The sequence below is a fragment of the Sipha flava genome, unplaced genomic scaffold (genome assembly GCF_003268045.1).
Source record: "Sipha flava isolate LNK unplaced genomic scaffold, YSA_version1 598_pilon_pilon, whole genome shotgun sequence".
NCBI lineage: Eukaryota > Metazoa > Arthropoda > Insecta > Hemiptera > Aphididae > Sipha > Sipha flava.
Window position 1 is genome coordinate 371,389 of NW_020273577.1, and position 12,152 is coordinate 383,540.

The 12,152-nt window shown below is 35.3% G+C and overlaps 1 protein-coding gene across 3 annotated transcripts in view; it reads right to left on the reverse strand.

Annotated features, from left to right (window-relative positions):
* Positions 1 to 1,205: 1,205 nt before the first annotated feature.
* The window catches only part of LOC112691317 (shootin-1-like), a 47,382-nt gene continuing 36,435 nt past the window's right edge, over positions 1,206 to 12,152 (reverse strand). For 2 of the 3 annotated variants that reach the window (XM_025565492.1, XM_025565493.1), the window contains exons 2-12: positions 10,144 to 10,847; positions 9,947 to 10,060; positions 9,738 to 9,832; positions 9,490 to 9,643; positions 9,269 to 9,414; positions 8,818 to 8,946; positions 6,414 to 6,575; positions 6,235 to 6,352; positions 5,575 to 5,847; positions 2,151 to 2,218; positions 1,207 to 2,001 (exon numbers count right to left, since the gene is read on the reverse strand). In XM_025565492.1, coding sequence (XP_025421277.1) covers positions 1,870 to 2,001; positions 2,151 to 2,218; positions 5,575 to 5,847; positions 6,235 to 6,352; positions 6,414 to 6,575; positions 8,818 to 8,946; positions 9,269 to 9,414; positions 9,490 to 9,643; positions 9,738 to 9,832; positions 9,947 to 10,060; positions 10,144 to 10,819 — 2,067 coding nt within the window. In that variant the 5' untranslated portion in view covers positions 10,820 to 10,847 and the 3' untranslated portion in view covers positions 1,207 to 1,869. Of the gene's footprint in view, positions 2,002 to 2,150; positions 2,219 to 5,574; positions 5,848 to 6,234; positions 6,353 to 6,413; positions 6,576 to 8,817; positions 8,947 to 9,268; positions 9,415 to 9,489; positions 9,644 to 9,737; positions 9,833 to 9,946; positions 10,061 to 10,143; positions 10,848 to 12,152 lie in introns of all 3 variants that reach the window. The other variant, XM_025565491.1, reaches the window with a different exon arrangement.

Below are 12,152 nucleotides of genomic sequence, written 5' to 3' on the forward strand. Positions count from 1 at the left end.
CTGTCGATCAGATCAGTGGCGTATATAGAGAGGGGGATAGTAGACTACAGCCCCCCCCTCTCCCGAAATTTTTAAAAAACTCAAAAATTATTTTAAACGTATGTTATATTTGAATGGTGCTTTATTTAGAATTTACGTCCAACATCAAATCATTTTGAAACATTCTGTAAATGAAATGTAGATAAATAACTACTGTGCAGGGGCGGTTCCAGGGAGCCCTAGGGGCCGCGGCCCCCTCCTAAGCACTTACCGTATTTATAAAAAAATGTATATTGTTAACAAAAAATTCATATTATAATATGTACCACACGCACAAGTATGTAGATAGAGCGATAGAGGTATGACGGTTGAAAGGAGTTTTTCCACACTTTGGAAACTAAAAACCTGGCTTCGTTCAATGATGACTAAAGATAGACTATCAGTATTATGTCTAATTAATGTATATCATAAATTAGATATTCTAGATCAAATAGATCATATTATTGATAATTTTGCTAATTTTAAAAATAGAAGACTTGAATTTGAGTTATAAAAATTGTTGTTTTCTTTTTGTTATAAGATTTCGTAAAATTAAAACTTGGTCCCTCCCCCCCTAACCAAGGCTCTGGAGCCGCCCCTGCTACTGTGTCTTATTAATAATTCTTAGATAGCAGTGGTAATTTAACTCTGCCCATAGTAGCCCCTCCCGAAAACATTTTCTGTACACGCCACTGGATCGGATTATTGGTAAAGTCACAAATTCAAATTAATCGAATCGTTCAAACAGAGTATAAAACATTACTACGTTTAATTACATCGTTAAAACAGGTGTTTTGCAAGTGTTAAATCTTAAGACACGTTTTTTAAATATAGTGTATTAAATCAAGTGAAAAATGTAATGTATTCAGTTTCAAAATACCATTTAATGCATTTGATTTCTTGTACTGTTAAACTAGGGACATTGACGTATGCCCACACGTGTTGTCAAAAATCTTCAAAAACATTCCCTTCCAAGTCTGTGCCAGTGTTTTCTTGTTTTAAAAGTAATCTTCAGGCGAGTTACAGAACTTATGCTATACAATTGAAATTGTTAATAATGCAAGATATATTAATTATAATCCGTTTATTTTTTTAGCGTTTAGTTTTATAGTATAAATGTATTAATACTACTTACAGATATAAAAAAAGAATCTGATAATAATAACAATTTAAAAGTTTAAAAATCAGAATATTACAAACCATTCATAACGTTAAATAAGTTATTCGCTAATAAACTATTATCATACAACAATAACGTACACATTTATAACTTAACAATATAATTTTATAAATAAAACATATAATTTCGTTAACACTGTTGGTTGGCGGGCAAAACACTTGTTATACAAAAATAATTCAATGGATATGTAACCGATATAAAAAACTATCGACAATTTGAGAATAAATTTAAAATCTTAATATCTACTTTAATGGTCGAACGAGGGAGGGTGATCACTATTTAGTGATGATATTATATATATATAAAAAAATAATAATCCTTTTTTCACTAGAATATTTACAACAATATAATAATAAAATATTAACTGAGAAATTTGATAAAAACATAAAACATCACAGACATCCTAGTCGATGGTGACTGTGTGCGTTTAATATTCGTTTCTATAACATGTACTTTTCACATTTTTTTTTTTATTTTTCATTTTTTCATATTTACAGTTAAACGATTTATTTATTTATTTATTTAATTTTCGTTTCACAGACACAAAACAGAGGAACAGAAATAAAGAATAATCTTGGCCGCCGTCGCCGACTACAAAGTCGTAGGGAGACGCTCGTCCGGTACGGGGTATTTTTATTCTTCTTATTTTTTATTTTAAAAAAATTTCTTTCCTATAGCGCTACGTCGGCAGGCGCCGTCTTGAAACTGGCTCTCCGTTTGGGATTACGGCGCAGAGTGCCCAGCACGTTCATCATCTCGTTGACGACGGGCGGCGGTTCTTGTTTCTTGACAGGAGTCTGTTTCTGAAATCACAAGACCGGTGAATTATTACTATTATTATTATTACTTAGAGATTACTCTTTCGACCGGTTGACGCGTGGGACACGAAAACCGAAAACAAAAAAAAAAAAAACGATTTTTTTTTCTCGTCTTCCCCCTACTACTTGCATACCTCTTTGTCCGTGGCTTTCAGGCAGAATCGACCTCCTTTGATCTGATTGATAATGGCGTCGATAGCACCTGCAACGAAACGCACTTTACATTACAATTGGTACACTATTAGTCGTGTACGACGACTTTTACCTTTTAATTTAATTTTACATTACATTACGGGCTGGTGCCCGAGTTACAATTAAAAGCTAAATGCATAGTAAGAACAGATATAACAAGTTAAAAATGTGATTACTGTACACTAGAGAGTTTCTCGTTCGCTACTCGCATCATACGGTAGATAGGGTGGTTACGACCATAGTTGGTGGAATGAAGAGGGATATAGTAGGTAGTAGATAGCCCAGTAAATCTACACGAAACTCGAAAGTTCGTCTCGGCAAGAAGTATTTATTAGCGCGATGGGTCGAACTGTTCGAATGACGGACCGAACTCAATATAAAAGAAGATCGAACCGAACTATTTACCATTATTTAGGTATGTTTGAAATTCGAACTTGAAAATATTCCTAATCAAATGGTCTAAAATCAATTTTCCATACTTTATAATGGTTTATAGTAAGTATCGTAGTAGTATCAACTATTTTTTTTTTATACTATTACGATTTAGGTATAATAAAATAAAAATAAATCCATGTTGAAACATATGATTGTAATTGTAAAAATCTATACGCAATATTATTACACAGATTTTTTTCAAATGATGTGTGATAATATGATCAAAACCACAAATCTATTATTGGAAAATTAAAAAGGAGAAAGTATAAATGTTGTTTGTGATCTATATTTTTAAAAATGTTATCAGAAATAATATTATTGGATTTTAATAAATAATTATTATAATTGATTATATATTTTTAGGTGTATTAAATTTTATACAATGGAAGTAATAAGAGGAAAAGAATAATGAGTTCGAATTTTAGTTTAGATAAAAAAATGTTAATATTTCAGTTCGGTTTTGTTTGGATAATTATAAGTTCAGTTCGATTCGGGTTCGTAACACTTTGACAATGTTCGGTTCGACATTGAAAAATCAGGTTCGACCCATCACTAATTATAACCGTAATTTATTATTACAGTTAGGTATCGTCATTAATTTCGTTTCGGACGAACCGGTCGATGGGTGTATTCGTGTGCGAATTAGAGGCGGATCTGGGGGGGGGGGGGTGGAAAACGGGGATTCAATCTTACAGTTTATAAATACAATTTTAGAGGGTGTAATTTTTGTAATTATTAACAAATGATTTGATATTTTTAACTTTGTTAAATACAGATTGTAATTTAAAACTCAATAAGTATAATTGTATATTATTTTTTAGAAAATAATTCTCGATAAGAGTATTCGGTATTAGTATATGATAGGGCGTAATTTTAACATTATCCCAGGGCGTAAAAATTCCTAGTTCCACCTCTGGTGCGAACACGTATCCCGAGATCTAAGAACGCGTAATCAACGCATCTCTCCGAATCGGTACAACGTTATGTGAGCTTTGAAACTCGAATCAGTCGGAAAGGTGAACGACAACACGTCAAAACGTTCAGTACGAAAATAATCTCCTGAGCTTCACGAAACGTACGTGTGCCTACCACTCAGAGCACATTTTATCATACAAAGTACGTGGCACTAGTGCCTCCTCCCCAGTGATAATTGAGTGCTGCTCAGTGGTGGACGATCGTGCCGCTAACCAAAACATTCTCATAACGACAGTAGCAACAGGAGTTGATTTTCCTCATTTGTTTCTGTGCAGAAGAACACCACGTCTATGAACCACGATGGTAGACAATTTTATTGAAATGCCACCCGGTGAAAATTATTTAAAATATTTTCTACCGTGTATAGTGAATGTTTTACGGCCAAGGTGTTCTTACACACCGGTCTCGCAAGCTCGTTTATCCGGAGAAAATCCGCTGACGAGAAACATTTCGTACGTCACTTTCGAAAATACCATTTCAATACCGGTTAAAAAACATTCCGTCGAAAATCAATATGCTCTCGTCGAAAATGACTCATAGGCCGAGACGCATGTGACGAAACGCGACCTTGTTACCCGAACGCGCGCACGCCGTATTGTGCCGGACGTCGGTATCTCGCTGTGACGGTTATAAGAGGGGGGCGATAGTTGGATCTCCCCCCCACCTTAGGATTTGTTTTTTTTTTAATTTAGCATATCGCTGGTCCAACAGCACCTGTCTGCAAGTTTTCGAACTTATGATTTAATAAAAAAATATTTTTCTATTTTGATCACGGATAATGCGTTACTACCGAACTATGTCTCGGTCACGCACGACCGATATAATTGCAATTATAATAATTATTACAATTATAAGATGAATTTTGTAAGTCAATATGTTTATACCTAATATCCGTACGTATATTATATGCAGGGCTGGATCCAGAGGGGAATGATTGGGGCGATCCCCCCCCCCCCCTATCCGCTTCAGACCCGATTACAAATCGATAAATATAAATATTCAAAAGAGTTATGGAACTTTATTGACCTGATAAAGTCGAATTATTTTTGTAATAATAAATAATTATATATATAATTATTTATTATTACACATTTATATATATATATTTATAAATTTTATATAAATATAAAAATGATAACAATTAACACTGATAACAGTAAAAATACTTATGTACCTAATGGTAATTGTTTGCAATCATGGTATTTAAACTTTGATCAGAGTACTAACCATTGCAGTGTTAATAAATTGTTTGTGCAACAGTTCAGCACTTTAGGGAACCAATAAAATTAATTATCCGACTGTTTATTGAACCGTTATCTTAGCTTATTGTAAATTTTTATCAATCGTTTGTGCACCGAGCAATAATAATTATGAATCATCAAGTTTATATTTACAACCAAATTGTTATTATTGCTATTACTATATAAAATATAATTGTTTTCTGTTCTATACGATGCTGTGGAAAGTAAGACATGTATGTACTTAAATAAATATTTAAAAAAGCACTATATCAAGATTAATATTTTTTAATTTTATCTGTTTTACATTTGCCCTTTAAAAATCGCTCCCTCCCCGCGTTATCTTGGTCTGGATCCGCCCCTTCTGAGATTGTGTGTTTTGGTACTCGCTTTCATTTCCCGAAAACCCATTTACATACAAGGTCATCCAATTAGTGGTACCTCTTAGAGCGAACAAACCGTATATATATATATATATATATATAAATCTCATGGGATGGGGGAGGGTTGGATTAAATTTTGCCCTCCCCCACCATTGAACATCATGTACGACTGCATCTGGTGTTTCGAACACCGTTAAACACTCTTCTCGCACCGATAACATACGGCGACCGTACGCGACCGGACGTACCGAACTTTTCGGCGGGTCGAACATTTTCCCGGTCCGTTCCGGTGACTTCCGAACGTAACCGTGGTTATCGGCCACGCGAATACGTACCGTTCTGAACCTGAGGACCCTTGGAATTCGCCGCCGGCAGTCCCAGATAGTTTCCCATTTCCTCGATGGCGTTCGAGCCGTCGTCCGCGGTGTGGTTCAACGCGCTCACGGTTTTCAACTTGATGGTCTGCAAGTTCGCCATCATCGTCATTGGCGGCGGCGGCGGAGGAGGCGGCATCGACATGGGTGGCGGAGGTGGCGGCGGTGGCGGTGCGCACGGAGGGACCGCGGTCGCCGCTCTGGTCTCTTCGATTTTTTTCCTCAGCTCGACCACTGAAAAAGTATAGTTTGTTTATTTTTTTTGTTTTTCTGTTTTATTTATGTAGTATCGTAAACAACGCATTTTTTCACCGTCCGATCATCAAGCGATCGCTCGCTTCGCACCGGACGTGCGCTTCGAACGCGGAAACGTGAAAAAAATCATTACGATCAATACGGATATTGTTAGAATACATTTTTCGGACTAATCGACTGCGAACTTTTTACAAAAGAAATAAATGCATAACAGTATTCGTTGAAATCGCACGCGGAATGTGAACTTTAAGATTATCGTTTATTTCTATGATTTTGTCATTACTCCGTTGGTTCGGAATTCAAAATATTTTACGTTTCAGTGACACAAAGTTAAAGTTAAAAAACAAAAAAAACGAAATAGCTTACATTGAGATTCAGCCGTTTCGGCTCTTTGCTGAGAACACAGTAATTCCGCTTCGGTCAACTTTAATTTCTCTTCGTACAACTCGATTTGTTCGGATTCGCTTTGAGATTCCAATTTTTCCTGCGAAAATAGCCGTCAAAATTAAAACGATAAATGCAATGCGCCTTGCCTTGATGCTCACTTGTAAGTATTTTATTTGTTCGGCGTGTTCTTGTCTCTCTTCACTTATTGTTCTTTGCAATTGTTCCACTTCGAACAACAATTTCATGATTTTTTCGTCCGAAGCAGCATCCATCATCAGCAATTGGCTTTGTCTGGCAAGTACGTCTCTTTCGGATTTCACCTGAAAACCGAAGAGGATTTATACCGGATGGTCTGTACTAGTCATTACCTGGGTTAGGATTTGTATGCATTAAAAATTTGTAAAATATACAAAAATATGCATTTTAATTTTTATAAGATATAAACAAAAATATAATACGTACATCTTGCCAGTGCCCCCCCCCCAAAAAAAAAAAAAAATATAAAAAAAAGAATATGTAAATAATCAGCACGCAATTCGTATGACCAATTTCGAAATTCGCACAACACTCCTTCACCTCCAAAATCAAATATGCAGGATAGGTTGGCAAAACATCACGCCAGCCCCTCCCTCTGGTCAAAATTAACATGTTCTAATTTTTTTTTTTTTTTTGCAAATATGTAGCACACGATTCGTATGAAATAATTATTAGAAGAAATTCTAAATTTTAAAGTTCAAAAAATAGTAGAAAATATTAAATAGAAAAAAATTTAGTTTTATGAGTTCACATGAAACTTCTATTAATATACTTTATCATTATAAATTTGATCATTATTAATGAGTAATTTCTTAACATGATTGTTTATAAATAAAAGTTTGACAGTGTAGTGTAATATTATTATAAATTTCCAATTAAAATCAATATATGAATTTATGAATCATCTTTATCTTGTGGTTTTTTAATATTTTTAGATTGGTATAGTTTAAATTTTATTTATAAACAATTAATACTTATCTCTATTCAAAAACTGATCCGTTCATACTTAATATTATAATTTCTGTTCAGATGTCGAGCCGACACGAACAAACATTTTTTTTTATTCTTTTTATAATTTTTAAAATTGCTGTTTTTAATTAATTTTTTCGGGAAATGGCTGAAAGAAAAAAGGAATTTCACCTACAAAGATCATTAAAATAGTACTTTTTTTTTAAAGACAGAGTGGTTATTTTCGAGAGCGGTGAACGATGTAAGTATTTTTATATTATAATATTAATACTTTTTACAATAACTGTATTTAGAATGAATATTTGAAAGCTTTCATTCGGTAGTACACCGTATAATAATAAACAGAACAAATGTATACAAAAAATCTTATTCATAGTATGAAATAATACTAATTTAAAGTTAATTTTCAGAAGTGGATAGTATGTTTTTAAAGTAAATTGTAATTTTTGTGTTCGATATTGATAACACTAGTACTTGCACTTTAGAAATACTAAAACCTACACGAAAAAAACTTATACATTATATATAAACTTTAAAAAAATACCACTTAATTTATTAACTCGATGATCTGGAAGATAAATGTCAAATTTTTTGGAGTAAATTTAACTTTAATGTCTTCAGCATTAGAACCTTTACAATCCTCCGAATCAAATGCCATATTAATTATTATCAGTAATATAATTTAATTCTGTTACTATTTCAATTATTAAGTAAATATTCAAATCAAGAATTGCTCCTGAAATACATGAGTGATTGATACATTAGCTGATTGTCTTAATGTAATATAATTGAGATAAAAATTAAAAACAATTATTTTTTTTTTTTTTTGCAAGCATACTTATGAATTATTATTTTAGAAATTAAATGTATAATTCACATTTAATAGTGGAAATATGTTTACATGTTACAACCACATATTTTTTTTAAATTGTCGAATATAAATGATCGGCGATTGGATCGTAGTATTGATTTATATTGGCTAAAACTTCTTTCATCGTCACATGAAGTAGTTGTCGCTTATTTAAATAAAATAATATGTTCTGGTGTTAAATTACAACTGAAATTGTCCTCGTTCGATTCGCCATTAAGTACTTAATTTATTGATTGTAGAGTTTTAAATTCTTTAGGATTGTATGTAATACACTATTGCCCAATACATTATATCTTACCTTGGATTTTATATCGATACCTATATACTTTTATATTAATTGTGTTTATGTTCCTCTGTCAAACTATTCAATCTTTTATCACATATTGAATTATAGGATTGTATTTAAAAAAAATAAGTTTATGTTTGGCAAAAAAATCAAGTTATATACTCTGATCAGTTTAATTATTACGGGCTCAAGTGAAACTAATACAATCATACTAAATATGCAAAAATATGCATTAAGCTCGATATATGCTAAAACATGCAAAATAAAAATAATACTATTTTCATCAGAATAATATAAATTGTGGAATTACTAAAACTCCGTTTGGAGTTAGCAAAAAAGAAAAAACATGTTGCATACAAATTCTGGCCCTGGTCATTGCCAATGGTTTTCAAATACATACTTTGTTCGCATCACTTCGGATTTTTACGCCTTCTTCTTTCTCTTTCTTGTACCGTTGGTGTAAAACTGTCGTCTCTTCGACGACTTTACGACTGACGGTCTCTAAGCTTTCGTGTTTCATCTTTAACTCCTTAAATTATTTAAGATAATTAAATTAATTCAAATCAAACAGTGAACATTTATTGCATAGGAGTTCCAAAACTTTTGATTCAAAGAGTTTGTTTCTTTGCCAGAGAGTTTACTCTAGTTTAATGCCACGTATATACGGAATAGTATCAACGAATTTACGGATATCGTGACACGGGGTTGTACTGTCCAATAAAATCAGCAGAGTGATTTATTTAATTTATTTGAAAACAGGACGGTCCCAATCGTATAATTTAATTAATATATTTATATGGTACAGATAAAGAACGAATATTTTTTTACATCTATGGTGCAAAAATAATTACTTTTAGTTCTTGTTCGACACGTGCCCTAGCCCTGCGCTCCTCCTCCAGGTCAGATGTTAAGTCTACGGTCTGCTCCTGGGCTTCAAACTCTTGCAGTTTGATTTTATTCAACTCCGCTTGTAGCCTCGAAACTTCTTGGGTGAGCTCTGTGAACAAACGATCACACGCGCGGGCCGATCGTGTTACTCACACGTCAAGTAAAATCCTTAAGATCTTTTTACCTTTGACCGTCTTCCTGAGCTCTTCCATTTCCGTGTCGTTATCGTTGCCGTCCGTATCGTCGGCCAAATCATCCAACGTGGACGGTGCGACCGACATGACTTTTTGCATTAACGCCGAGCTCCTCCTTTTTAGCTCGCGATTTTGTTTGTACCACTGCAAACGGAGGGGACAATACAAGGAGTATATCAATTACAGTGTAATTGGTGAAACGGCCGATTAACGTCGAATCGATTATACAAATAGATACCTGTGAAGCTCGTTCCATGGCCTTCTGCAACGTGCCGGTCTCGAGCTCGTATTGTTGTCTTAACTGATCGTACTCCTTGTACATGCCTTCCGAAACTTTGAGCACCCATGAAAATAATAAATAATATTTAGTGCCGTCAACGAGCACCAAAAGTGCGACCTGATTTTAATAGCGTTGTACAGTACAAACAGTACACGGTTCGTACTCACGTTTTCTCAGCTGCGACAGTTGCAACGTTCTTTCCGACAGCTCTCGGTTCGATACCTCGAGATCAGCGCTGAGTTTCGACACCTGTCGTTCCATGTCCGACTTCTCTCTCAACACTGAACGGGATGAAAATTGAAAAAAAAAACAAAACAAAACCGTCGTAATAACTCCTTGCGCGTAAAACGAATAGTGCACTCACGTTTCTGAGTCTGTGTCAACAGACCCTTCCGCTTGGTCTCCGTCTCTTCGTATTTGCTCTTCCACCGGTCCTCGGTGTTTGGCGACGATCTGACGACACTCGGCTGCGGGTCGGGCGACTTGGTAGGGAAGGACGACGTGAAAGACTGCGGCGATGGTGGCTTGGACGGGGACAAGAAGGGCTGCGATGATGGCACTTGGGTCGGGGCTGATGACACGGGGCTCGACTTGATCGAAGCCTTAGGGGTGTAACCAGTGGCACGCAACACAGGCGGGGGCGGCGATCTGACTTCGGGCGGTTGCTTGGCCAACAGTTTTGCCGCGACGTCCGCGACGGGCATGGGCGATGACCTAGTTGCGAACTTGGTCGCTGCCGGCTTCTTAGCCGCGTTTTTCGTCACCTCGGCCGCCAAGTAGCTTTGCAAGAAACTGTTATTCTTGGTGGCCACGGGAGGCTTCTCGTCGCCGTCCGCCGGCTCCTCACGAATCGTCTTGAACCGACTGCCGATCACACCGCCGTTCTGCTGAAGCAGCACCCCATGCCCGTTGTTGTTGTTGTTGTTATTACTGGTGTTGTTATTCATGGCAACGGGTTTTCCGTAGCTCAGCCCCGGCGGGTTGTACGGCACTGAGGCACCGTTCTGGCTAAACTTGTTCCGAAGGTTTTGCACGCTCATTGTGGACAGCGGTTGCGCGTTACTACGTCTGGGGAAAAAAATTCATAAAACAAAATGAGCAAAAACGATCTTTTAAGATTAGGAAAGCTCTCCGTTGTAAAAATCGCACGTAAGCGACTACTGCGTGAACGGGAACCGGATGCGTGACGTGGAGCAATTTTAACAGATGGCCCGTTCCGGACATAAAAATTGTTAGCCGGCCAAGAGCAAAGAGCAAAAAACTGCGATTTCGTTATTTATTGTAACTCAAGTCGGATAAAAGTTAACATTATTCGGACATCGTTAAAAATGGTCGAATTTCGCTTGTCAGCCGTAATGTAAAAAAAGTTCACCGAAGAACAGTATAGATACACACGAGATCCGGATTTGTGGCCAAGGCCTTATTGTCCGCGCACTTTCTATTAACGCGAGGTGTTACTCAAGAGGCGTGGTCGAAACGGACCCTAAGGTAAGACCGAAGAGCCTGGGTCGTCACATGGACCACCAGCACCGAGCCGAGGCCCGTACCCTTTCATTTCACGGATTCGAGAACCGTATATTATAGATGCACAGTTTTATTGTAAAATTCTTATTTTTGTAAAACGTCATTCTATTACTGTACTACGTATGAAAAGTATCAAAGTTTGTTAAAAACTGTATTTTTTTAGTACACAAAGCTTCATTCGCTACCTACAGACTTGGGTAGTATTCCGAATACAATATTCGGAATACGTTATTCAGAATACTTTTTAAGTATTTCGAATGCTTTTTAAATACGTTTTTTGAAAGTATTCAATAAAGTATTTTGAATACTGTATTTCGAATACAGGTTTAAATCATCTCTTTTTTAAATGATTTTATTACTATTAACTTACTATTAACTATACTCTATCTTGATAAGCTAATATCAGGTATTTATTATTGTTGTAAGCCATAAACTATAACAGTTATGTAATATAAAAATACAATAAAGTAACACATATTTAGCCTATAATTTCAAATATTTCTGTTGAGTGGACATCTATTATTTTTATAGTATAACAACTAGAAGTATTTTAACAATATTCGAAATACTTTTAAAGTATTCTAAATGTATTCGGAATACAATTTGTATAAAGTATTTGAATACATATTCGGAATACTATTTTTTGTAAGTATTCGAGTATTTATTCTAAATACTTTTAAAAAATATTTTACCCAAGTCTGGTTACCTAGTGTTAAGAGTATACATTAGTAATTTTGATTCCATCACCCGACAATCGAAAAAACGTCTTACAGTGTCCGAAACGGTACCAATGATTAATAACCGATTCGTAAAATAGAAAATTGATTTTGGGGAGTTATACTTTGTTAA